General features: G+C 46.5%; 2 protein-coding genes and 1 non-coding gene across 4 annotated transcripts in view; 1 reads left to right on the forward strand and 2 right to left on the reverse strand.

Annotated features, from left to right (window-relative positions):
* The window catches only part of Aifm3 (apoptosis inducing factor mitochondria associated 3), a 17116-nt gene extending 11398 nt beyond the window's left edge, over nucleotides 1-5718 (reverse strand). For both annotated transcript variants that reach the window (XM_055610303.1, XM_055610302.1), the window contains exons 1-2: nucleotides 5670-5718; nucleotides 3214-3394 (exon numbers count right to left, since the gene is read on the reverse strand). In XM_055610303.1, coding sequence (XP_055466278.1) covers nucleotides 3214-3244 — 31 coding nt within the window. In that variant the 5' untranslated portion in view covers nucleotides 3245-3394; nucleotides 5670-5718. The remainder of the gene's footprint in view (nucleotides 1-3213; nucleotides 3395-5669) is intronic.
* A 6038-nt stretch (nucleotides 5719-11756) lies between these two features.
* Crkl (CRK like proto-oncogene, adaptor protein) overlaps nucleotides 11757-27984 on the reverse strand; it is a 41122-nt gene continuing 24894 nt past the window's right edge. Inside the window, exon 3 of the mRNA XM_055610322.1 lies at nucleotides 11757-15573. Within this exon, the coding sequence (XP_055466297.1) occupies nucleotides 15439-15573 (135 nt within the window). The 3' untranslated portion in view covers nucleotides 11757-15438. The remainder of the gene's footprint in view (nucleotides 15574-27984) is intronic.
* On the forward strand, nucleotides 16162-16263 carry LOC129679304 (U6 spliceosomal RNA). Its single transcript, XR_008720538.1, has one exon. It is a non-coding gene; the product is annotated as a U6 spliceosomal RNA (small nuclear RNA).

Here is a 27984-nt window from a genome sequence, read left to right on the forward strand (position 1 = left end):
CTTTCTTTCTTTCTTTCTTTCTTTCTTTCTTTCTTTCTTTCTTTCTTTGGAGATAGGAAATCTCCCACTGGATCCAGACCTCAGAGTCTAGCCACTTGGCTACACTCCCTGTCTTTTCCTACCCCCAGTAGGCTACTACCAGGGCTACAGGTGCACACCACCATACCTGGCTTTCATGTGGGTTCTAGGGATCTGAACCCAGGTCCTGACACTTAGGTGGTGGGTACCTTATTTACTGAGCCATCTTCTCAGCCACTTTCTACCAGTTCTGACGTAGGTAAGTAAAGTCTTAGAAAGAACAAAGAACTGCCTGGAATTGTACACCTTTAATCCCGACACTCAGGAGGCAGAAGCCCATGGTTATCTGTGACTTCAAAGCCAGTCTGGTCTACATAGCAAGTTCCAGTTCAGCTAGGCCTCCATAGAGAGAAACCTTGTCTCAAGAGCAAAGATGCTCTAGAACAGGACAGAAGGGACTCAGGAGGCAAATGCTGACATCACTAAGACACAGCCACAACGACTAGCAGAGAGAGGGGAGAATTTAGACAAAAGCCTTCTTCTTGCTCTGGGCTCTTCATAGCCCCTGCTGACCACTGCTGAATGTTCACACTCTACTCTCATACCTGAAGCTTCCTGAGCCTCACCCCTGATTGGAGCCTAAGCCTGGGGCTGCAACCCAGAATCCACCTCAGAAAGGAAGAAAAAAGAAATCACATCTGCAATTGCTTCCTGTACGGCAGGGTTAGAGCCAGGCCAGCCACCCCATATTTTACATGTGGACGTGGAGGACCACAGGGGGTAATCAGCACTGGCCACACAGCTAGGAGGTTAAAGAGTCCTCTGAGTCAACACTTGAGACCAGCCAGAATAACACAGTAACATCCTGGAGAAAGGAAAGACAGAGATGTAACCAGCTATTGAATGTTCTCACCATCACAGAGCCACCCACAGCCAGGCCTTCACCATGACAGAATGTGTCCCCTCAAACTGTAAGCCAAAATAAACCTCTTCTCCCTTAGAATACAAAGTTTTAAAAACATAAACTGGTATGATGACTCAGGCCTGTAATCCCAGCACATATGAGACTCACAGCACATTCAAGGCCATCCTGCTCTACAAACTGAGTTCCAGGTCATTTAGGGCTACATAATAAACTGTGTCTTTAAAGGAGGGGCCAGAGCTCAGAGGTTAAGAGTATTTGCTGCTTTTGCAGAGAACCCAGGTTTGATTCCCAGCACCCACACCATGGCTTACAACTAATCATCTATAACTCCAGTTTCAGGAGACCAGAAGAAGTCTTCTGGCCTCTACAGGCACACATGCTTTATCCACATGCAGGCAAAACAGTCATATGCAAAATACAAAAATAAGTATTTTTTAAAAAGCAAGCAAGCAAGCAAACAAAAAAACAAAACAAATCCAGGGCGGGAGCACATACTGTTCTCCCAGAGAACCCAAGTGTGAGTTCCTGCACCCACCTCAGGTGGCTCACAACAGCCTATAATGCTACTCAAAGGGGATCTAACTCTTGTGAACTCTGCATGTGCCTCACTCACATGCACACACATAGTCATGTAGGCTCACATGCACACGCACACACACAATTTAAAATAACAAAAATAACTTTAAAAGAACAAACATCAACAAGGGTCTATGATATAGTTTAATTGGTGGAGTGTTTGCCTGGCATTCCCAAAGCCTTGAGTTCTATCCCCAGTATTAAATAAAACTAATCATAACGGTACACCCCTGTAATTTGAGAATTAAGTAGGTGGAGATAGGAGGATCACAAGTTCAGGATTATCCATAGTGAGTTTGAGGCCAACCTGGGCTATATGAGATCTTGCCTTAAAAAAAAAAAAAAAAATCATAAAATGAAACAGACAGACAAGAGATGGATCAGAAGACAGTGGCTCACTCTAGATCTGAAGTGCTGGAGTCAGGGGTCCCTGGTTAGGCCAGATCTTTGGGGTTATTTAAAAGAAATTATAGGTGGCATCTTGTTTTCATGGCCTCCTGCTAGCGAAGCAGTCCCTAGTATGGGACTCATGTGGAATCTTGCTGCCATATCCCTGTCCACTCTGAGATGGGAAACTGAGACAAAGACAGGTGGTGCCTGCGGGAGAGACTGTAGGCCCTGGCACAGAGTCAAACCAGCAAGGGAAGTCCCCCTTGACACCATCAGGGGTCACAGTTCTGCTCCCTCCTGCAAGTCCTACCTCAGACCCAAGAAAGGGAGAAAAGTCCCAAGGTAACCGAGCTGATGGGTATCAGGTAAGGAGAGCTGAGCAAGCTGGCAGGGGTGAGCTAGCCAGGGCAAGTTGGGTGGAGGTGGGTGGAGCACTGGCTGGGCTCTGGAGCCCTCAGTTTCTGCATGCCTGTCACGGCTACAGGTCCTGCTTCCTGGAGGTTATGACTACAGAAGAAGAAACTGGTAGACGGGCAGAGAACCCAAAGACTTGAGTGCAGTGGCAGGGCAGATCCAAGTCCTCTGGTACCTTGGAACGACCCTCCTCTGACTCGAGCTTCTAGGGCCAGGGAGGGCGAGGATTTCCTATATAATTGGAGAAGACAGAAGGGCATGATGGTGCACGTCTTTAATCCTAGCATTTGCAAGGCACAGGAAGGAGGATCTCTGTGAGTTTGAGACCACCCTGGTCTATACAGTGAGACCCTGTCTCAAAAACAAAACAAAACAAAACAAAAAAACGCCAAAAAAAACCCAAATACTCAAACAAACAAAAACAAAAACAGGAGTGAAGGCCCAGAGAGGCCAAGATAACATATGAGATAATGCAGGAGATGAGAAGAGGTAAAGAGACCTGCCCATCATACCCTGTTGGCCACTTTAAGAGATCCAGCATCCTGGTCCATTTTGTAGAGAGGGACACTGAGACTCAAAGAGGTCGTACTGTGGCTAAGAATATCCCTGGAGCCTCTCTTCTCCAGCACTGCGGGAAGGAGCCTCTTCCCTGAGTCAGCATAGGAGAACCCTCTAGACTCCACTTTCTAAGAGTGATCAGCTGCTGTCCCCACCACTAACACCCAAAGTCCCAGATAAGGAGGGGCTGCCATGGGAGAGGCGTCCAGGAGAGCTTTTACCCCTCCTGCTTACAGTGCATTAACATTCTGGGCTCCTTCCTAGCCTGACCTACTTTGGAGGTTGGTGGAGTGCAGAGAGGGAGGGGGAGGCTGTCAGAGAAGGGGAGGTACCTGGCTTGGGCTTGGAGAAGCAGCCGCCCATGGTGAATGGCCTTAGATTTGGCCTGGCTGGCGGGAGCACAGACGGCAAGCTGTCCAGCTGTCCAAGGTCTAGGATGTCCCCTGCAGGGCTGGACCCCCGGTGGCCCTCAGAGACACTGTAGCTGCCATACCCGCTGGACAGCTTTGGAACCTGTAGGGGAGATAGGATACTGGGTCCTAACACTGATGCAGGTGTGGGTAGAGTCAGAAGCATCCTTGGGGGCTCCTGGAAGAGTCCCCCATGGACAGCTCAGAACTCATTTGTGGGGTGCTCTGGATATCAGCTGTCTCCCTTTGAGACTTTCAGGCATAGGAACCTCACACTCCCCTTATTTTTGCATGCACTGTTGGAGACCCTCTGTCTCCTAGTGTCTGCCACTCTCCATGTAGCCTGCAACTGCAGAGACCCTAGGCCCAGACTTCCCCTTTCTAAGTCCCACAAGTCTGGGGACTCTGGGACTCTCCATTTTCCTAGGTAAGACCATCAAGTCTACACCAAACACTGGTAACCAGGGTCCTCCTTTCTCCCCTGAGAGTGACAAGGGTCTTGGCGCAGCCTTGGCCGCTACCCTGACTAGCAACCCCTAGTCACCTACCTCCTTTTGGGGGAGTCATTGCTCCTTGCTCCCAGACTAGCAATAGCGTGAGACTACTGGGCCTTGGGGAGCAGGGAAGGGAGGGTCAGGGTCCAGAAGGGTACAGCCCCCCTTCTATGGTGAGTTGTGGCCAGGAGGGGGATGTGAGTGTGGGGCTAGGCCAAGCCACTGGTCCCCAGGGAAACCCAGCTCTGTGGGGAAAAGAGCGGGCAGCCAGCCCAGGATGGATGGGGTTGGGGGAGAGGGAAACCAATCACACAGCTCTGCCTCTGCCTCGTGCCCAGCAGCCATAAGTTCCCCCAACCCCCATGCTGGCTGTGCAGCGCTGAGGTCATGCCGCAGTAGATAGGGTCCAAGGTCTCATCAAGGTCTAGCAGCTATTAGGGGTATCTGTGTGGTCACCCCCTCTCCTCACTCTAATAAATCCTAAAATGAGCAGGGCCCTGGGAGATATCTAGATCACTCTGAGGCTCCAAAGTGGAGGACAAGAGTACCTGGTAAACAGATCACTGCAGACATGGCGTCCTCAAGGTGGGCCTTCTAGGAGGTGTGGACTTTGGAAGGCTCAGAACAAAGGTGAAACTACCCTGTTTACAAGAGATCTCTCCGCATTCTGCCCCACCATCAGCTCTGTTACACCTGGAAATTCTTCCTGAAGTCTACGCTGAAGTGGTCCTGAGACTCACTTGGTTAGTGCAGACCCCAGGAGAGAGCTAGAGGCCAAGAAGGAAGGAGGGGATGGGAGAGGACAAGCCACTGCAGGCTCTTTAGCTGCAAATTACAGGTGAGGAAGAGCCCAAAGCCATGTACGTGCCTTTTTTTTCCCTTGTCACCAAGGCATGTTTATAAAATTCAGGTGCTAGCTGTCCTGTTTGTTCCCTTCCTGAGCACCTGAGAGCCGTCTCAGAGGTCCTGTGCCTCGGCTCTGCTCACCTCCTTCGGGCCTGGTTTCAGCCTCACCTGTTGGGCCTGAGGTCTTTTTAAATCTGGGGTCCCTCCCTTCCCGGATGCCCATGAGTTTATTCTTGGGGCCTCAGGCCCAGTGGGAGATTTGGTAGGAACCATGCCTTCCACCTATGATGTACCAGGCTAGCTTAGAGCCAGGGATTCCAACTCAAATGCAAAGTTTCTTGGGCCTGCGGGGAGAGAACTCTGACTTTTGTTGCCTAGAAAAGTACTAGCATTGTCCACTGCGCACACACATCAGGGGCTTGTGTCCATGTGCCAGGGCCTCCAGCAACCTGAAACAGGTTCTGAGTTAACCTCACAGACAGAGGTTCCCCAGGCTCCCACTTGGCTCCCGGGACCTCCCTGGGTGCAGACCAACTGGAAGCCAGCTTCTTTCCCCTTGCAGGTGGCACTCTTCGCTCCTGGTGTGTGTCGAATGGGAGGTCGTTTTGGGTTTTTTTGTTTTTGTTTTGTCTTTGTTTTTGTTTCCCTCTGCTTAGCCTAGGCCCTCAGTGGCTTCAGGTGCCCTGGGGACTGCTGCCTCTGAGCGCCTCAGCTTGTGATTCACCTTTTGGGGGCCCTGACGTCAACCTCCTGTCCACTCTCCCTGCCTTGGCACGTGCAGTTTCCTCGGTCTGGGAAGCCTTTCCCAGCACCCTTACCGGCTTTTTTGCGGTTCCCTCCCCAGACGCAGCAGCCAACCAACCGACCCGCACAAGGTAGGGAGGGCTCCGGGGAGCCAAAAGGGGTGCTGGGGTGCAGCAGCAAGGACCAGGGTCGCCGCAGCTTCCTGAGTGCCCCACTCGGCCGTCACGGTAAAGATCCGCGAGCGTGCTGGCTCAGGGCGCAGGGCCGGTGCGGGACAGGGCCAAGAGCTCTCACCTGGTTCGGCGGACGCGGAGAGCTGGCGGGCGGGCGGGCGCGCGCTCGGAATCCGCGCCCGGCTACGGCCGGCCTGCAGGGCGGAGCGGGCGGAGGCGGGGCCGGCGCTGCGGCTACACTGCGGGCCGGAGCCCCAGGCGTCCGCCCCGCCCCGCCCCGCCCCCCAGCAAAAGTCAGGTCAACGTCAGGCTTTCTGCCTCCTGCCGGTGGTGGGGCATGGGGAGGCTGCGGGGCTGCATCTGAGTCACCTCGAGACCCCTTGAGGCACTGCGCTCCGGGTGTGGGTCCCCAAACCATCGGTACTCGCCGGAAGGGGATGGAGGTTGAATTTCTGGATGAAACGTCCCAAATCATGCCTCTTCCTAGACCTCCTAACTCCATCTCAACCCACTCCCACACACGTTTTATTACATTCTCTTTTCCACCCTGTATTTGAGGAGAATTTCTTGGGACTCGTCATTGTGCTCTCTCTTCCTGAAGCCGGTTGTGGCCAGCGTGCCCAGGCCGGATTACCACTTTTTCTGGATATTTCCACTGTTTTGCTCTGCCCATCTCATTCCATGTCTGAGACATTGTGATTAACTAGAAGTTGTCTCTCCGGCACTCGACCCAGTGGCAGTATTTTAGGGAAGTATTTTGCTATTGCTAAACACATGGGGCCCTCAAGGGTCTGTTCGGAGCGAGCCAACCCATTACGCAGATGGAAATATGGTCCTAGGGCCTGAATCTTGCTCAGAACACAGAAGCAGAACCTGCACCTTGGAAGCAGCCATGTTGGCAGCCGCTCCCAGAGGACTCAGGACAGTCTTCTCTGTCTGGCAGGGAGTAAGGTCTTTTCTACCGCTCGCCCTTCCGTGGAAGAGTCCCATCACTGGAGGTATGCGTGTGCTGGGGCATGGTGCCCTTGACTTCAAACCAGCTGGCCTCACACACATCTTGATGATTTGTACCCCTAGCCTCACCCTAGGAAGAAAAACAACCAAGGCTGTGACTTCATATGCACTTTTAAAAAATGATAGGCTAATGCCACTCTTGCTTGCTCACCGCAACTGTAAAGCTCTGTTGCTGAGGACATTGCACATTTTCATCAAAGGACATGGAGAAATCAAGCTGGAATTGAGTTGAAAACTTCCTCTCTGCTGGCTAGCTTTCCTAGAGACAGAAGGCTGCTGAGGAAGAAAAGCCATCAGCAGTCTGGGCCAGTGCTGGACACTTGATGCTACAGTACTTTGCCCACTGTTGAAATAGTGGCACAGAAATCATGGGGTAACCAAACACTTTGCTATTGGATTTAAGGTCAGCTCCTCAGGAGGGAGTTCATGCCTGGTACTATAAAAGCCCATGGCAAGGAGGTGATAGGCCCTTGGAAAACCTATTACTGCTGCCTTGCTAAATGGACATATCAGATTGCCTTCTAAGTATTTATGTTTATACACAGAGGCCACAGAAGCTGCTCTCTGCAGCGGCCAGCAATTAGTGAAGAGAGTAAGTGACTTTCGAGTACTCAACCTGAATAGGATGTCTGTGTCAATCCCTGTTCCCTCAAGAATCGGGGAGAAACACAGAAGAGGCGCAGAAAGAATGTAAGACCTGGAGGGCGGGGAGGAGCGCTGTGAAGTGCTGTTTTCTGGACATGATGCAGTCAGTGCATTCAGGAGCTCACTGCAGTTATATGGTGACCGCACAAATCCTGAGCAAGCGCAAGCTGAAAAGATCAGTCATCATTCCAACAGGCAGCACTAATTAGAATCATTAGGTTGGAAAAAAAAAAACAAAACCACAAACGGATATGCAGGGAAGGAGGAGATATGCTGGCCATTGGGGGTAGGAGTAGAGTGGGAACGGAGAATCGGAGAGGTATATGATCAAAGGACATGAAATAAAAATAAAGAAAAGATTGTTTTGTGGGAAATTTTGTTTGCCTATTTATTTATTTACTTATAGGCATTTATTATTTATTTACATTTAGCCTAAGCTGGCCTCAAACTTGCTCTGTAATTGGAGATAACCTTGATCCTCTTCCCTCTAGCTCCCTAATGCTGAGAACATAGGCATGCGTTCATTACTATACTAGGTACTGGGAATTGAACCCAGGGCCTGCGCATTTGAGAGCTACAGCCTCAAAACTGAATTGTTTAAACCAGAGTCTAGCTGTGTAGCTCTGGGCTGACCTGGGAATGCCTGCCTGCCTCCAGAGTGCTGGGATTAAAGGTGTCTGCCATCACATTGTGCCTGAAATCTTTTTAAAAATATATTCATTTATTTCTATTTCATGTAAGTTTATTTCATCTGTTTGTGCACCATGTATCTGTGAAGGCCAGTGTCTGTGAAAGCCAGAAGAGGGCATTGGATCTCCTAGAATTAGAATTAACATGCCACTTGGATGCTGGGAACCACACAGTAAGGCCATTTATCTTACTCCTAAACTCGAAATCTTTCAGCCTCAGCTTCCTGAGTAGCTAATGTACCACCATATGAAGGCTGACTTACTATTTGTTATTTTTTTATTTTTGAAATTATGGGGATTCAACCCATGGTCTCATGCATGCTAGATAAGTGTTCTGCCATTAATTTATATCCTTAACTGTTTTGTTTTGTTTTTTCTTTTTGGTTTGAGACAAGAGTTTCTCTGTGTAAACCTGGCTGTTTTGGAAATCTGTAGACCAGGCTGGCTCAGACCTCAAGAGATTTGCCTGCCTCCAGAGTGCTGGGACTAAAGGTATGCACTCCACTGCACAACCACCACTGGCTGTTTTCGTATTTTTCCTTTTGAGACAAGGTCTCACTAAGTTGCCCAGGCTGCCCTTGAGCTTTCATTTCAACTGCCTCTTGAGTAACTGAGATTAGTCATACACCAGCAAGGCTGACTAGCATATATTCTTCACAACTAGTCAGAACATGGGGAAACTGAGATTCAGAGAGGTTAGGGACCCCTCCCCATTGGAGTACATTGCTGCTAGTTGACAGGGATGGGACTTGAACTGATAAGCTGAGTCCAAGTGCTGGGGTACAAGGTATTGTGGGAATGGGAACCGCTCTGATGCAGCTTCCCCTGGACGGTTGGCAGGACAAGACAGGTGCAGCACCAGGCATGTAGGAAGTACTTCAGGAAGTGGAATAGGGGCTGCTGAGTTTGAGGTGTCAAAGACGAAACTGGAAGGACATTAGTGCCAGTGGCTGTGAAGAGGATGGCCATATTGGAAGAAAGCTTGTCATGGGCTAAGTCATTTATGGCACCCTTGGGGCCTAAGGCACCAGGCTTCAGGTTCCTGCTGCCCATAGGGCAAATGTGGCAAAAGCTTCATAGAGCAAACACTAAACCCAAAGACTAGTTAGGACAGTCACCCTCAGAAAGGCCCTCCAACTTGAGGATGGCTCATGTGACAAGAGAACTCAGGAAGACCCAGGAAGAGGCTGAGCCCTGCAGCCTGAGGGCCTTAATCTTGTTCTGGGGATGCTTCTGGCAAAGTGACACATCCTAGAGTCCTGACAATACAAAACACAGGGAGGTGGCTTGGAGTGGCTGTGTATGGCCCTGACACAATGTATACCCTGGAAGAAGGTTTGGTTGCTTAAGTAATGAGTGCAGGGTCAGCTTATGGCCTGGAAAAATGGGGAACCCCATGTTGCTCCCCAGTCCCAGGGCACCTCAGTGTTTTCCACTCTTCACTCTTTGTCTCTAAGCAGAAGGGTACAGAATGTTCTCTTCTAAGCCAAGAAAAAGCTGGAGGCCAGGATGCAGCTCCGTTGTGAGAGGGCATGCCGAACACGAACAAGGGAAGCAGCGAGTGGACCAGGCTTGGTTGCACAAATCTGTCAGTAATCCCCAAACTTGAGAGGTGGAGGCAGGGACACCAGAAGTTTGAGGTAGTGGGTGCTATCTAAAAGAAAAAGAAAGGGGGGAAAGAAGAGAGGGAAAGGGAGGGGAAACGGAAGAGGGAGGGAGAGAGGGGGAGAAGCTAGGTGGGTGGTGCACTCCTTATGACAGAGTGAGCTGGGCAGTGATGGTGCTTGCATTTAAGACCAGCACGTGGGAGGCAGAAGCAGGAGAATCCCCATGAGTTCAAGGCCAGCGAGTTCCAGGACAGCTAGGTGCTACACAGAGAAAACTTGTCTCAAAAAAGCTAAAAAAAAAAAAAAAAAAGTGAGTATCCAGAGCTTTACAGAGAGACCCTACCTCATAAAAAGGTGGTAGGGATATAATGAAGACAGGGAGGGTGGTAGTGGCTCACACCTTTAATTCCAGCACTCGGAGGCAGAGACAAGCAGATCTCTTGAGTTCCAGGACAGCCAGGGCTACACACAGAAAGCCTGTCTCGAACCATCCCCCCTCCACAAAAAAAAAAAAAAAAAAAAAAAAAGATACAGATAGAAAGGAAAAGTGATCTAGTCCCAGCAGCTAGCTTTGGAACTGATGACACAGGCACCCCTTGGAGGTTGGTTTGGTGTGAGTTTCCAGATGGGAAGATATTGATGTAAGGAATTGTTGGACAGAAAGTAGAAAACACAACTACACAGCCTCCTACTCCATCCACCAGATCCCCATTCCAACCACATGGAGAGCAACAGGGAGTGCCAGAAGGGATGAACCCTTTCTGGGGTTCTCCCACCCTGACCCCAGCCCAGGGTTATACTGTCCTTCCAGGATGTGATGTCTACCATGGCCACACCTAGGAGGCAGGGCACAATCACTGATGCTGTGGCTCTTTCTTGAGGCTAGGTGGATGAGGTCTGGGAGAGTAAGAGCACAATGAGTCCTGTCAAGTGGGCACCACACAAACTGGCCAGTGAGGCTTGTGGTTCAAGTCCAGATGATTCAGGCACTCGGCATAGGTTTGGAATGTATGTTGGGAGGGCAGCTCTAAGCACAGCTCCTGCCTTACTTGCATGCTGTTGGGCTGATGATGCCCAGGCCCAAAGCTCACTGACAGGTTCTTCCTGAAGTAGATGGCGGTGAGCAGCTGGGAAACACAGGGCCAGGACCCAGCCACCTTGGCCTTGGTATTCCCAAGGGAAGGGCCAGTTTGAACTCTAGGGACCTAGATCTTTTAATTCACGTGGCATTAAATAGACTATAGCTCCTTGCCCAGAAATTTCTAGAGCTGGGCCCAGAGAGGGCTGTTCACCGGTACAGTGGTTCTAAAACCTCCAGCACTCAGAACTGTGGTGGATCTACATCATAGCTGCTGGTGCTGAGGTCTAAAGGGTCTAGGTACTTCAGAGGTAGGCCTCCAACAGGGCAGTGTTTCTCATTACCTTCTAAGGCACTGCCATGTACAGAGCAGACTGGCAAGTACACCTGCACATGCACACAATTCCAGCACCAGAAGGCAGGAGGATTCAACGCCAAAGAGGTTGAATATCTCAATGCACATGTAAGTGGGCGTAAGAATATGTTCGTAAAAAATGAAATGTGCTTACTGGAGCCATGTTCCAATGCTGTGACCCCAGCCAAAGTAGTTTGTGTGAGACAAGGTTTCTGGGGAACCCTGGCGGTCCGGGAACTCACTCCGTAGACCAGGCTGACCTTGAACTCAAGAGATCCACCTGCCTCCTGAATGCTAGGACTAAAGGTGTGCACCACCACCACCACCAGTTTGTGATGCTTTTAAGGAAGCCAACAACACACATTCCTTTCCCAAGGATCCTCAAAGCTTACTAGGAGATTCATATACAGACAGGAATGGCGGCAGACATCAGACAGGTCACTTGCTTTCCCTGACCACTGGCTTTCCCTGACCACTGAGCGAGCTCCTCATGGTTAGTTCATGCTCAGCAAATATTTAGCAGAGCAGAGCCTTCACATCCAGGCACTGGGAGGAAAACAGCAGTGTTCACCGTGTGCAGACCTGTGCACCTCCTGCTCAGAATGCCAAGTCTAAGTGCTAGGCTCTTGCACAGCACCCACTGAACCCAGAGAATAGCTACTTTCTTTCGGAGGCTCCCACGTTAGGAAGCAGTCATTTTTGGGTGAGGGAAAAAAAGAACAGCATGAGTAGGTTTATGAGGAGTACTGAGGGCTTCAGCACAGTGTAACTGTTGGGAAGGTTGGTGGAGCTGACTGAGGAAACACTGAAACACCGAGGCTGCTGCCACTGCCGGCTGGTGCACGTTTTATTGAGACAATGTACAAACAGGCCATGGAAACAAGGGTTTTGATGCTGGGACCAGTAACGTAAAATGGAATACAAAAATAAAAAGGCACTAATCTGTTAAGAAAAGACACTCAATGTATTCTAAGAATATAAGTCATTTAATACTGTTAATTTTATAGCACAAAATAAAACAAGCTATGATCCCCAAAAATAATTTTAAAAGCTTACACAGAAAATATTATTGCCTGATGCTTATGATCTTTAAGTTATACATGTCAAAAGAGTTTTATGTCATTTTAAAACACACAGTGAAGACCGTCTAGAAGCAAGGCCACTGTTCCTCCTGTCTCAGAGAACTGTCCTGCTCCTTTAGAACACACAAGCAGCTCAGTGTTCACACTCACAGCAGTTACCAGGAAGATGGTTCTCTGGTCCCATGGTGAGGAGTCCACAAAAAGCATTAGTCTTAGGTACTGTGTTAAAACAATCAAGAATTCACTCATTTTAAGAGGTTAATGAACATAATATTAAAAGATTAAATTATAAACACCTGGAACAAAACATCATCCCTTAAAAACAAAAACAAAAAAAAAACCTCATCATTCTTCTGAGCAAAGGTTACAAGAGCAGTGGCCATCAGTCTTGGCCCATCTTGTCTGTAAACAGCTGTAGAGGACGGCTGGCACAGTGCCAGGAACGTGCAGCTCCAAGGGAGGGCACAGAGTCTCTTCCGGTGAGCACAGAGGGTTCTGAGTCTGGGTAACCGAAGGCAGTGCACCCTGTTAAGCCTGCAGCAGGTGGCATCAAAGCAGGCAGAAGTAACAAGGATGCCTTCTGCCCCGGGGTGGGGTGGGTGTCCTGCCCAGAAAACAGGATTAATCTAGCCATCAATGCCATCGACTACCTAATTGTCAGCTTCTCAGAAGAAACAGCCATAGTGAGTGGGCTCGTCATCTCAGGACTTCCTACAGCACCGCAGAGCACACCATGCAACGGTGATGACGGCAAGAGGAAAGCCCTTCTGCCCTCTGAGGCCAAGTGTCTTCTCATACTCCCCTCTGAGGCCAACTGTCTTCTCAGAAGAGTGGGACTTTGGCGAGATGCCACTATCAGCATGAAACTTTTTCTGATTAGAAACTGATGAGCTTCCAAGTCAGGAAAGTACTACTTTTGGCAAATATCCTGAGAAATGTCTTTACTTCGAGCTCTGGATCTCTGAGGAAGCTGTAAACACTTACAGGGGCCAAATTAATTGATTTTATAAATCAAATTCCAGGCTTATGGACATGGACTCCACATGGAGTCTTGGTGGTCAACAGGTATGGGAGAAGGGAAACCCTGTTCTCAAAAGTGGCTGCTTGTTCTGAGCAAGCTGCTATAATCAAAAGGCACCAAGCCCATCAGTTAAATGTAGTTTTAAGACCTTAAGAGCTGGGTGTGGTGACTCAAACCTTTGTAATTTCAGGTGAGGCTGGGATGGAAATTTTGAAGCCAGCTTGGACAATTTGTGGAGATCCCAATCTTAAAACAACAACAACAAAAAAAAATAGCTCAGGGTTTTGACAGAGGGTTTATCCAGCATGTATAAGGCGTGAGATAGAAGCCCCAGGATTGGGGTGTGATTCCTTGGGGGTTGTGCCCTTCATGAACAAAGCACGTATTGCAGTGCAGCTATCAAGGCCTGGGGCTGAACTAGGTCACTGGCCAGAAGGCAAGCATTCACTGTTCCAGGCAGCGCTGGGGTGTAAACTCTTGAGTAAGCCCACTCAACAGGTCTGTCTAGAAATGGCAGCTTTCAGAGACAAAAAAAAGAGTTCATCTCTACCACTTTTTTCTGGAAAGCCACACACAGGGAGGCATCCCACATACCAACTCCTAGTGACCATTATTTTGTCACATGAACATTTAATACAGTACTCACCAGCCTGGTGGAATACTGATTTAAAGAGAAACTAATGGGCTTCAAGAGATGGCTCAGCAGTTATGAGCATTTGCTGCCCTTGCGTAGAATCCAGCACCCTCTTCTGGCCTCATTAAGCACTTCACCCATGTGATATTCATACACATACACAGGCAAAACACCCTTATACTTTTCTGGGGGTGGGGGTGGGGGTGGGGGTGGGTTCTGAGACAAGGTCTCTCAATGTAGGCCTGGCTATCCTGTTACACACTACATAGACCTTGAACTCTTGGAGATCCATTTGCCTCTGCCTTTCTGAGTGCTGGGATTAAAGGCGCGTGACATAGTGGACAAATGGTTTTGTTGGTTTTGTCACCTGAATATACTCCATTAGTTCTCAAAGCCTAAGAAGCCTCCAGAGCCAGGGCCGTAGTTACAGAAGATATCCTGTAAATGCCAGAGCCCCTCACTGAGCCACTACTACATTTCTAGGTCTGCTGAGTTGTTCTGTGTGGAGGCTTGTCCTCATCAGGGTCTAGCAGAATCACAGCACACTACAGAAAGGTTCTAGAACTCAGGTTTTGCCATGTGTAGGTAAGGGATCAGACACACGCATGTAGCATCTGGCTTGCATGCAAATGGATCATGAGAGATAGGTTAAGGGTTCCAGAGCCTGTCTTTTTTTTCCCCCTCAGGAGCACTGTCTAGCTCTACTTAGGCTGTGGAAGCAGAAGAGACACCACTTTCAAGGTGCCTGGGCAGCCTGGGTATGGCCAGGAAGGGCTGAGTGGACTTTGTGGTAAGACATAGTGACCCAACTTAACTTGTGAATCCAGATCCCATAAGCTTCACTTTAGTTCTTAAGGGGTATACTCACTGAAAAGCTAGACAGAACTGACCAAGAACGCCACCTTTCAGCTCCTGTCAGTGGCAACAGTGACAGCAACAGGCTTCACAGATCACACCCTCACACTGGTGCTTCCACTGGTGCACACAGTACAGCACAGCACGGCACACCACGACTGCTGCTTGTGTGCACTGTTTGCCACATGGTAGACAAGGTATTGTGGCAACCATAAAATAAAGGCCTCTACTTCAGGGTGTCTTTTCATATTTTTAGTTACGTACAGCAGCTTCAGCTTGGAAGCTCAGGGACAAGTATTGTTCCTTAGACTATCACAAAAATCCAACCTACTATTTAAAAATCTGTTCAGAACACACAACTCTTAATTAATTAGTCTTCCAAAAACAAAACTAAACAAACGAAAGCCAAAACAAGCCAGATTTCAGAAGTTCAGGACAAAGTGGTCTGGAGCTTTACTTCTTCTGTTGTCCAAAAAAACCCAAGTTGGTGGCAAAGCCACTGCTCTGTGGAGCACCGACAGCAAGGCCTTGCGGAGGCTCACCCTCTCCATGCAGATGTCAGCAGGCTCACGCTCTCTATGTCAAGCACAGCAGAGGCAGCCTCAAGTACAGACAAGGCAGTGATGAGAAGGAAGACCCTTCTATGTTAAATTCTTTCTACTTGTGTTTCCACCAGTATTTCCAGTTTATAATCCAGAAGAACTCTAAAATCAGCTACTCGTTGACAGCATGGCTATGATACAAATGCCAAGAGGCAGCTGCTGGAGGCATTCCAAATGTGCAGGAGACCATCAATGTATGGAAAGCAGGCCACCAGCAGCTTGATGAAACTTGCATGTGAGAGAGTGCTTCCCACTTCAAAGGAGACTATGACAGGCAGAACAGGCAGCAGCAGGGACAGTAACAGCAATCATTCATTGTCATCTGGATTTTGAGGGTCAAAGATTTTAACATGTGTGAAGGGGAAAAGCCCTTTGCGCCCGTTCACCTCGCCTTCCCACTGGCCATTTATATTCATCCTTGTGACTTTTACAATATCACCAACCTGTAGGGATAAAGAAGACAAAATTAGCATCACTGTGCAAACAAGAAAAAGACAAGTTTACATTAAATCACAAACACTATTTATATAAAAACTAAGACTAACCTTTTTTTTTCTTCTTCAGTGTTTGGCCCTTAAAATCAAGTAGTACAAAGACACAAGATGCCACCAACATACCCAGGACACTTCTCAGCTAATAAGAGTTCATGAAGCAGCTGAGCACAGAGCAGCCGTATCCTCCAGTGCTACTAATGGATGGACATGCATGCACATCTGACTTTGAAAATGTGCCTGTAAAGCTGAATAAATCGGTGGGACGTGTAGGGTGGTGGTGGCACCTACCTTTAATTCCAGCGCTCAGGAGGCAGAGGCAGGTGAATCTCTGAGTTGAAGGCCAGCCTTGTCTACAAAGTGAGTCCAGGACAGCCAAGACTACACAGAGAAACCCTGTCTGGGGGGAGATGGGAAGGTGGGAAGTAGCTGAGTATATGGTACTTACAGTCCCAGCACACAGGAGATCAAGACAAGAGGATCTCAAATTTAAGACCAGCCTGAGCTTACTAAAATGTTGTCTCAAAAAATGAAATCATTTTGCTTTGAAAGTATATTTATTAAAAACTTGAATTATACAGACATGATTAGCATGACCCCTGTACAAAGATAACACAAACTCGTGAAGCATTTCATACTAAAAGACCACCACAAAACACAAATGTAAGGATCTGAGTTTCACCTCCAGAATGCATGAAAAAAGGCTAGATTTGGTGGCATGGATAATTTAGTATGTCAGCGGTAGCATACCGCTGAATATATTTTTTACTATACTTATATAATTTCAAAAAGCTGAAATCCTGATCAGTCTTGGGATAGGTGCCTTTGCCCACTGAACTTGTTCTCTGGCCTTCAGGAGCTCAGAGCTGAGCCTGGTGTGATGATTTACAACTATAAGCTCAGCACTCAGACTGAAAGGCAGGCTAGTTTGAGTTATGTAAGTAGTGAGACCCTGTGCCCCCAATCCATCCCCAGAAAAGTTGACATCTGTGCTGCTTTCCCCAGTAACTATCTCATAGAAGGTAGGGAACAGCTCAAGGTGGCATCATCGATGCTTACGGGCCCAAAGTGAATCTAATCACGATTTCATATCATAAAAAATATATTCAAAGGTGTGCTACCACTGACATATTAAACAAATTAAAAAAAAAAAAGAAAATCTACCACCATTTGTAACAAAATAAAGCTAGAAATCAACTGAATGTTGAACTGATTACATTTGGATTTTTTTTGTTTTGTTGCCCAAATTTTCCTGCCCATTATAATTTTTTTTTGTAAAGACCTCAAAAAAAAAAAAAAAAAAAAAAAAAAAGGCTCATTGGGTCTGGAGAGATGGCTCAGCCATTAACAAAACTTGCTGTTTTACCAGAGGACCAAGGTTCAATTCCCAGCACCCACATGGTAGCTCACAACCATTTGTAACTGAACTTCCAAGAGGATACAGGATACATGATCTACTTTTGACCTCTAAAGGCACCAGGCATGCAGGTGGTACACAAATAGACATGCAGGTTAAACACCCATACCCAAAAAATGTGTGGACATATGTATTCATGTGGATGGAGGGCATATGTGTGGAAAGGACAATTCTGAGGAGTCAGTTACTTCTACCAAGTGGGTTCCAGGGATTGAATTTAGGCCATCAGACTGGGCAGCAAACACCTTTACTCACTGAGCCATGTAGCTGGCTCTTAGTGGCATTTTTCAATTTTGTCAATAACAGGAGTTCTACCAAAACTGATCTAGGGGAGCTAGGGGGAGAAGTGTATATAGCCTGCTGATACAAGACTTGTCTAACATGCCTAAGTCCCAGTGTTTGAGTCTCAGCACCAGAAAGGGCAGGGAAGGAAACAACATACAAGAAAAATGGCATTTCTGAATGACAGATGTTGAAGAAAAATGAAAACCACAAACAAAGTGTTTATAATCTGGCACTTGGAAATTGGAAGAAAGGAGGATCAGGAAATCAGGGAGCGCCTCAGCTACAGAGTGAGTTCAAGGCCAGCAGCCTTGATTCCACAAAGTTCTGTCTCAAAGAACCAAAACCAACCAAACAACTCCCTCCAAAAAATCCACAAAAGCAAACAGAATGGTGGATGAGGAAGATCTGAAAAACAGTGTCTAATAAATCATTCTAATGGATTCGGCAGGCAAAAGACAACAAGACAGAACAGCGTGTGCAAGACAATGAAAAACACTCACTTTATACTTTCCAGCAGGATACTACCTAAGCAACCTAAGGCATTTCTTATCCTTAAACAACTTGCCTATCTTTGTTGAGGTTAGACAGCAAACATCCAGCAGTGCCAATGTGGCCAATGTTTGCTGACTATGTGTCAGATAACAAAACAACAACACTTATTAATATATATATATATATATATATATATATATATATATATATATATATATATATATCTGAGTCAACGCTACAGAACACATGAGAAACAGGCAATGGCCCTATGTTGGTATAATGTGTTTGTTTGTTTTTTTAATGTATACACCTTACCCTTGTTCATTTAAATACTGATTTCTCCCCACCCCACCCCCAACTCTGGTTTCAATCCAGATATTGCATTGTGATACTCATTCTAAGCATCCTGTCTCAACTCTTGTGTAAACAGGACAAAATAAAGCAACTAGACACAATGTTGAGCAGGGAGGAGCCAGAGGACAGGAAAGAGGGGAGGAGCTAGAAGGCAAGAGATGAGTGGGAGGAAAGAGCTAGGGAGAGAGCTAGGAGAGCAGAGCTGGAGGAGAGATCTTGGAGGACCTGGAGCATGAACCAAACCTAAGATTTCACAAAAAGCAAGTATAATGTGGGAAATAAATGTTAGGAAAATGAGGGCTTGGAGGTTTAGGAGGGAGTAAATATTGCCCAGCACTGTGTTCTAGGTTAACTAAAAACCCAGTCTCTGTGTGGTGATTTGGTTATACAGCTGCTGAGGATTAACAGCAGCATTACCAGAAGATAAACCAATAGTAAATATTAATAACTACCTACAACAGCCCTGATAGAGGAACTTAGACCTATAGAGATGGGATAGAAAGGCTAGGAGGCAGGTCTGGGGCAGAATGAAACTTGTTCTTCCAAGTACTAGAGACATGCTTCTGCCATGTTAAACCAGTACTCTACCACAGAGCTACAGGCTCATTCCCCTTTACCATTATTATTTATTATTTTTTACTTGTGTGTTTGTATGTGGGCATGCACACATGAATATTGGTGCCTAAGGAGCTCAAAGGTGTTATGACCCCCTGGAGCAGAAACTCACAAGCACCTGACACAGGTCCTCTCCTCTACAAAAGCAGAATGCACTCTTAACTACAAAGAGTTGAATAGATATTACTTCAAAGAAAAAAAAAATAGTCCATACAGAAGAAGAAAAACGATTCTACAAACTTGTCCTCTGACTGGCACACGTACATGGTGGCATGTATGTGGCTACCTCTCATCATGTTCACACACACAACAGCAGCAGCAATAATAAAGCCAGGTGTGCTGGTCTACATGCATCATCCTGGCACACAGGAGGCCAAGGAAGTAGGACTGCAGAGTTTGAGATCAGCCTGGGCTGTGAGTGAATGTAAGACTGACACAAAAAGTCTCATGGCTCTGCTATATATTACCTGTAAGACTGTCTAAAAATTACCAAATCAATTTCAGAGTACTTTCATCCTATGTGCACACTAAGAAAAACCACCTCCTCTTTTTGGCATGTATTTCTATGTGTGTTACACACATATATACATGGAGGCCTGAGGCCAATCTTGGGTGTCATTGTTCAGGAGCCATCTACTTTGCTTTTTGGAATGGAGTTTCTTACTGAGACCTAGGGCAGACCTAGGGCATTCTAGGTCTCAGTAAACATTCTTTTTATATGATCACTAATTAGGCTAGATTGGCTGGGGAGCCCCAAGTATCTAGGTATTTCCTTCTCCCTAGCATTGGGATTACAAACGTATGCCACCATTACTGGCTTCTTCTTTTCCTCCCCAATACAGGGTTTCTCTGTGTAGCCCTGGCTGTCCTCAGATTCAGATCTCTACCTGCCTCTGCCTCCTGAGTGCTGGGCTTAAAAGCATATGACAGCACTGCCTGACTCATTCCTGGCTTTTTACATGGGTCAGAAGACACCCAAATCTTTACACTAGTATGGCAGACTGAGATATCGGGAAACAAAATCCTTTGAGGAACAATCAATTCTGATTGCTCCAATGATAATATGATTTATTAACAGAATTTTTTTTAAATCAAAAATATGAGAAGCAGAGGCAGACCGATCTCTATGAGTTCCAGGCCAGCCAGGGCTACACAGTGACACCTTGTTGGGAACCTGGGGTGGCAAAATGGCTCATTAGGTAAAGGCACTTGCTAGATAGTTTTGAGTTCCATCCCCAGGATCCAAATGGTAGAAGAACATCAACTCCTTGTTCTTAGACCTCCACACACATTACATGGAGCACACACACACACACACACACAAACAAACAAATAAATGTAATAAATAAAAGGAGGCAAGCACTTGCCGTCACTGAAATATTCCCAGGCTTTAGTATCTGGAGGATTTTCTAAAGACATCTTTTTAGAAGTAATGGATATGATATTCCATCACTATAATCCTAGCACCCAAGAAGCTAATGCAGGAGGACTGCATATCTTGAGAGCATCCTGGGCTTCAGGGTGACAGCCTGTATTGACAGACACACCTTTTCTTTGGCAGCCAGGTCTTACGATATTAAGAGAGGCCTGGAATTCACCATGTAACCCAGGCTAGCCTTGAATTTTTTAATTCCTGGTTCAGCTTCTAGTACGTAGTGATTACAGGTGTATATCAACATCCAGGAAACAAACTTTTTTTCCCCCACAGTTTCTCTGTGTAGCCCTGGATGCCCTGGAACTCGCTCTGTAGCCCAGGCTGGCCTTGAACTCAGGGATTCGCCTGTCTCTGCCTTCCTGAAGGCTGGAATTACAGGTGTGCACCACTGCGCCCAGCCAACATTCTACTTTTGACATGATCACAGAAAGAAAAAAAAAACCTTTGGCACTAAAGAAATAGAAAAAAATAAAATTTCTAAAATGAACTGCAAACTACAAACAAGGACTGAAACAATACTCAAGACAGAAGTGTAGGATGGACACCTGAACTGCTGGCTACTCTACTAGGACTTAAAAGCAGCCTGGGCAACATAGCAAGACCTATTTCAAACACAAGTAAGTAGTAGAGCCTGGTCAGTCCTTATAGAAAATTCAAAGGATAATTCCACGGGCCCTGGGCACTCATACATCAACACACCTGAGGTTCTTAAGGAGGTGACTACTGGCCACTGAATATTGTTAAGCCTTAGGGAAAAAGCTTCACATTACTGGAATGTTATAGTCAAGAAAAAGCAGCCTTAGGAAGCTGTGAGCTTGTATGGGCCTCCAGGGATGAGTCAGGAACTTCATGATGAACATATGGACAGGACCCAATGCAATGTGGATATAAACTACAGCTTATTCAGCCACTGGAATTCATGATGATCACTGAGACTGAAAAATACAATCAATGCTACTTGTGAGAAACTATCAAAGATAGTTTGTCATCAGGGCCAATATTTTGTAACTCTTCCCCCACCTTGTAAAAATTTTTATGCACACCTTTTAACCTTGACCCTTCCCCTCCTCCCAGCCCCAGCCAATGGGGAGGAAAACAGTTACTATATGCATTAAAATAAGAACCAAGTGAACTTCCCATCCAGTTGCTTGGTAGCCTGGTCTGGGATTTGGCCCACCCTTTATACAAAGAGAGTTGCCTGCTCTGCTGCTTCTGTGTTCCTTTGTGACACTGACTATTCTATCACACTGAAACCTCATTATGCTTGGCATACTGCTTCATCTCAGCACGCAAAAGCAGTAAGAAGGAATTATTGTTAAGCTCCACATGGTAGCACAAGTGTAGCTTTTTCTTTGTGGTTTCTTCTCCTAACTGTCTTCTAACAATGTCTTCTCTGCTTAGCTCAGCTTTTCTCCTAGCTCAATCTCTTCTCTGTATCAACTGCCTTCTTTTCTCTACAGCTACTCAATCTTCTTTCTACCGGGCACCAACTGTCTTCTCTGACCCTCTTCTTCTCTGACCCTACTCCAATCCTACTTCTCTGCCAGCTGAACCCAACTACTGCTGTGAAGCAGCCGGATTTTCAGAAGTATAAGGCAAATCTGGAAGGCAGGAGGGAGACACACAAGCACAAGCATAGTGAACTCAGGGTGCCCTAGCTATTAGGACTACCCTCTCTAAAACAAACAAAACCAGAACACTGTTAATGTGAATCTAATTCCAACCAATGAAAAGAAACCAACTGACAAAATAGAATCTCAGACTCTCAACCAGTCAGTGAAGGGAACTTGTACAATTGGATTTGAGAAAGCTAATTCAAAAGACTCAGAGATGAGATATAATCCAAATCTTTCAGAGCACTGAGTTCAGTTTACATCATCACTGGGCAGCTCACAACTGCCTGTAACTCCACCTCTAGGGCTTCTCTGGACCCCTGCACACATATGGTACACACACACAGAGACACACACACTCAGGTATACAAATACACATAAATACATGATTACATCTTTAAGGGGAGGGGTGGCATCAGAATCTAAGAGATTCCAATATAATCACGTATGACCTCCAGTGAGAGTAAATAGCAATTTTTAGTTCATCTTAGGAATGCCAGTGAGCTCAAACATCACTGACCATCTTACAAAGATCATGATAAACTTGGAATGGTATTAGATGCCTGTAATCCCATCACTTGGTAGGTAGAGGAAGCAGCAGCAAGAATTCCAGGTCTACACAAGTTATACAATGAATTCAAGGCCAGCTGGGTTACATGAAATCCTGCCTCAAAAATAAATAAAATAATAAAAATATATGTGACCTGGAGACATGGATCTATGACATGACATGACATGGTTCCAGAGGACCCAGGTTCGATTCTTAGCACTCACATGGCAGCTCACAACCACCTGTAACTCCAGTTCCATATCTGACACCTTCTGGTCTCTTCCAGTACCAGGCTGTGCATGTGGTGCACAAACATACATGCAGGCAAAACACAAATACACATAAAATAAATAAAAATAAAAAATTTAAAAAAGAACAGGCATCAAAGATAAAAGGATGTTCTTGAGCTACTTGAGCTAGCAAAGATAGAATGATAACATAAGTACTGGCAAAGCAGAGTAAGAGTCCAAGACAGGTGGGCACATGCCTGTAATTCCAGCACCTGGGAGGCAGAGGCAGGCAGAGCTCTGTGAGTTCAAGGCCAGCCTGTTCTACAAGGTCCAAGGGCCAAGGCTACACAGAGAAACCCTGTCTCAAGAAACTAAAAAAGAAAGTCTAAGACTATGCTGTCACAAAGTATAGCAGAAGACAGTGGCATATTTATGCAAGGTCAAGTCACTTGGTTTGTGTCTAACAGGGAAGATGGTAAATTCTATAAGCAAGCTTGAAATCAAACTTGGACAAAATGCCAGATGAGGCTACCAAACAAAAGACATCAGGGAAGAAGTGGCACAGAAGACTCGAGTATAAATATCTAAATGTTTCTTTCCAAAATCATTTTTTGAGGGGGGTGGTACAAGGTGCTTGCTTAGCATGCACAAAGCCCTGCCTTTGATTCCTAAGACCTTATAAACCAGGTGTGCAGGCTAATATTTGTTGTTGGTGGTGGTAGTTTGTTTTTTGTTTTGTTTTTGGTTTTTTGAGACAGCGTTTCTCCATGTGGCCTTGGCTATCCTGGACTCACTTTGTAGACCAGGCTTGCCTCTGCCTCCTGAGTGTGGGACTAAAGGTGTGTGCCATCACACTTGGCTTGCAGGTTAGTTTCTATGTCAATTTGACACCATCTAGAGTCATGAGAGAAGGAAACCTCAATTTCTTAATGCCTCCATAATATTCAGCTGGAGGGTATTTTCTTTTATTTATTTATTTTTTCTTTCTGGCTTTCGAGACAGGGTTTCTCTGTGACTGTCCTGGAATCACTCTGTCCACCAGGCTGGCCTCAGAGATCCGCCTTCCTCTGCCTCCCGAGTGCTGGGATTAAAGGTGTGCACCATTACCACCTGGCTGGACATTTTCTTCATTAGTAATTTTGAGGAAGGACCCAGCCCACTGTGGGCAGTGGCACCCCTGGGCTGGTGATGCTGGGTTCTATAAGAAAGCGGGCTGAGCAAGCCATCGGGAGCACCCCATCTGCATCAGCTCCAGGTTCCTGCCCTGTTTGAGTTCCTGCCCTGACTGCTTTCGATGATAGAGAGAGATGTGCAAGTATAAGTGAAACAGTCATCCAACCAAATTACTTTTGATTATGGTGTTTCATTTCAGCAACAGAAATCCCCAACAGTCCATGCCTATAATCCCAGCAATTGGGAGGTGGAAGCACGAGGAGCAGAAATTCAAGGTCATCCTTAGCTGTGCAGCAGGTTCAATGTAATTAATTGTGGTCTTACATTAACAAAACAAATCAATCTTTTTGTGAAATAGCCAGAAACAGAAGAGTAACTAAAGGTGTTGAATGACCTAATCAGAGTTACCAAAGATTCAGAAAACAACGCTAACCAGAGAAAACCAAAAATTCAAAAGGAGCAACATTAAGGCCATATACAAAGTGAGCCCATTTCCTGGAGCTGAGTGTGGGGTGTGCACCTGTAGTCTTAACTCTTGGGAGGTTAAGACAGAGGATGAACAGAGAGCCCAGGATTTTCTTTTTCTTATTTTATGTGCATTAGTGTTTTGCCTGCATGTCTGTGTGAAGGCGTCAGATCCCCTGGAACTGGAGTTACATAGAGTTATGAACTGCCATGTGAGTGCTGAGAATTGAAACCAGGTTCTCTGGAAGTACAGTCTGTGCTCTAATTGCTGAGCCACCTCTCCAGCCCAGGCCCAGGATTTCAAGATGAGACTGGGCAGCACAAGAAGAACCCATATCCAAAACAAAATAAAAACAAAACATGAGGCTACATAGGCACAGGAAGGGAATGGATGTATTGGATGGTTTCTGATACATAATCAGAATGCAAGAACTTGTTAACAGAACTAACAGCCCAGTACTAAATCACTCTGCAAGTTCTACAAGGAGAGAAAACTTTTATTTTGTTCAATACAGTATTCTAGGTTCCTATTTGTTAGTTAATTCTGCACAAGGGGTCAGTGGAGTTAGACACTGCAGAAGGTAAAAATATCTGAGAGATGTTGGATTAAGCCCAAGGAATCATTACAACTTAATGAAGCTTGCGTCATCATGAATATTCTCTACCCACAGATTGTATTCTCCTGACTGATTTCTGCAGAACACCAGGAATAACAAACTGTTGTTGTTGGGATCTGTAAGCAGGCATCTCTATGTCCAGCCCCAAGGGACCTGACAAATCAGCTCAGGCATCTGTGAGGCCACCTACAGACTACCAGCAGACCACCTGAACCTACCTGTGCATGTTCTGGGTCACCTTATAAGACAACTCGCACCACCTCCCCTCTCCCTCTCCCTCTCTCTCTCTCTCTCTCCTACCTTGCCCAGAGACAGTCTCTGTGACCCCTCCCCCTTCCCATGTGGAAGCAGGCGTGTGGTGTGATTTGTAACTCTGCTGCACAATCCTAACATTGGTGTACTGGCCAAATAGGCGCTTTAAGCAGCCACGCCGCATGGTGGTTGCTCTCGGTGCCAGCACCGCCACTGGAGCTGCTGGAAACCTATTTCATTTCAAATCCGCCCACGACCCACTTTCCGGCAACCAGATTGCTACCTCCTGCATGCAAGCAACACTGGCTGGATTAGTGAGTTCCCCTCATTGGTCCACATAAACGTCTTTCTTGATAGGGGAAGACTGACCATTGAGTGTCCAGCAACTTCCTGGTACTTTTTGAGACGGAGGAACCCCCAACTACAGCCTTCACTGGCCTCGGATGACCCTTTTTGCTGACTTCGATTTAGGGCTTCCTTTTTCCCATGGGTGAGATAAACCGTGTCTCCTATGGGCTACTGAGCTAAACCTTGCCTCTGGCAGGTCACTGACTCCAATGGGAACTGCCTATTGTTCCATTCCTCCAGCATCCACACTGGGATGTCTTCTGGAAATTTTTAACACCCTACGCATGGAGCCTGAGTTAAAGGCCTCTAAGCTCTTACACCTCTGTGATAAAACTTGGCCTACATATTCCTTAGATAATGGTTCAAATTGGCCGAATAACAGCACATTAAATCCCAATATTTTAAGGGATCTTTTTAATTACTGACAGCAATTTTGTAAATAGAAAGAGGTATCTTATGTTCAAGCAATCTCTCTCCTCTGCTCTAAACCTTCTCTCTGCTCTCTTCCTGTTCTCCTTCCTGTTCTCTCCTACTTTATAGCTACTTCTTCTAGCCATAAAGTCTCAACCTCAAGAGTTCTCTATGTTTGACCCTGCAGATGAACCTCTGCCTTGCCGTTCTCAACCTCTGGCTTCTCCCTCCTCCTCTGCTTCTTCCTCTTTGGCTTCTCCAGCATCCTCAACTCCCTTCCCCAGCAACAGGCCATTCTAGTCATCCTACTTTGGCCCACTTTCACCCCACCAACAGCTATTAGCCCCCCTGCTACCTGCTCTTGCTGTGTAGTGAAGACCCCTTCTTCTTTTACTCAGCGTAAACCAGCCTTAATTCTTCCCTTGTGGGAGGTGGCCGGCATGGATGGCTTAGTTAGGGTGCATGTTCACTTCTCATTAACTGAACTTTCTCAAGTAGAAAAGAGACTAGAATCCTATACCTCTAATCCTATTTTCATTAAAGAATTTCATTATCTCACTCAATCTTATAGTCTTACCTTCCATGATATATATATGATTCTTACCAACAACCTATTATCTGAGGGGCACAGGCAAGTTTCGGAACAGTCTAGAACGCATGCAGATGAGATTCACCAAACAAACGCAGCACACCTGGTTGGAGTTGAGGCACTGCCTGACCAGGATCCACAATGGAATTATAAAACCCAGATCTCATTTTAGCTAGAGATCAATTCACAATCAGTCTCCTGCCTGGTCTCCACAAGGCTGCCCTCAAGCCAGTTAACTATGAGACGCTCCAGGAATTAAAACCCTTCTCAATTCCTAGAGCACCTTACAAAGGCCCTCTTACAACATAATAATCTAGACCCCAAAAGTACAGAGGGTAGGCAACTTCTGATAACCTATTTTTTTCTCCCAGAGTTACCCCGACATCAGGGCTAGGCTTAAATGCTTGGAAAAGGGGACCTCTGACTCCACAGGCAGAAATCTTAGCACTGGCCTTTAAGGTGTACCACAGGAGAGTTGAGAAAGCCCGAAAGCAAAAATACCAAATGCTGGCCAAGGCCATCCGGCCGGCCTCAGTGACTACCCAGGCTCCCTTGCCTCCTAAGGCATGAGGACCATGAGGTACTGTTTCAAATGTGGTCAAGAAGGTTACTAGGCCCAGTTTTGTCCTAACCCCCACCAGCCACCAGGGTCATGTCCAAAATACCACCAAGAGGGACACTGGGATGTTGACTGCCACCGTTTCTCCCATGATATGGGGGCATTACTCCCAGATCACCCTCCAGTTAATATCCTAGGCCTGGCTATGGACGACTAAAGGTGTCTGGGTTCCTTTGACCTGCTCACTGCCATCACTAGCAGGGAGCTATAGGTAATTATCATGGTATCAGGGCGGTCCATCTCCTTCCTTGTGGACACCGGAGCCACTTACTCAGTCCTGATGGAGTATCGGGAACCAATCTCTTCTAGTTCCTCTATCATCAGGGTTGGGGGACAGCCTTGTCAGCCTCCACTACTCAACTGTATTTTCAGGGGTGTTCCCTTGACTCATTCCTTTTTAGTGATGCCAATCTGTCCAGTTCCCTTATTGGGAAGGGACTTTTTAGCCAAAGTGGGAGCCTCTATCTCCTTTACTCCACCCATTCGCCTGACCCCAAGCTCACCAACATCCTCTTCTCCTCCTTCTCCTAGCTACTCTACCTACAAGTGTGACACGTCACTTCCTTTCCCAGCCTCTCAAGTGGACCCCCAAGTCTGTGATGTCCAAAACCCCTCAGTCACTATGCACCATTCCCCTGTGGTCATTCAGCTACAGGATCCCACCCAGTATATTACCCAATCCCTGGGGGTGGGAGAAGTAGAGAAGGTAATTAAACACTCCTCTAAGGTCATTGCTTCTCTGACATCCCTCCCCCTAAATAATACATAATACATTTAATAATAATACATTTCGTCTCCTACTTCAGACTCTGACCTTGGCCTACAAGCTCCTTAATATGACCCAACTGAGCCATTTTAAAGCTTGCTGGCTGTATATCCCACCTAGGACCAACTGAGA

This window comes from Psammomys obesus, unplaced genomic scaffold (genome assembly GCF_907164565.1).
Source record: "Psammomys obesus unplaced genomic scaffold, mPsaObe1.curated_primary_1811, whole genome shotgun sequence".
NCBI classification, from domain to species: Eukaryota; Metazoa; Chordata; class Mammalia; order Rodentia; family Muridae; genus Psammomys; species Psammomys obesus.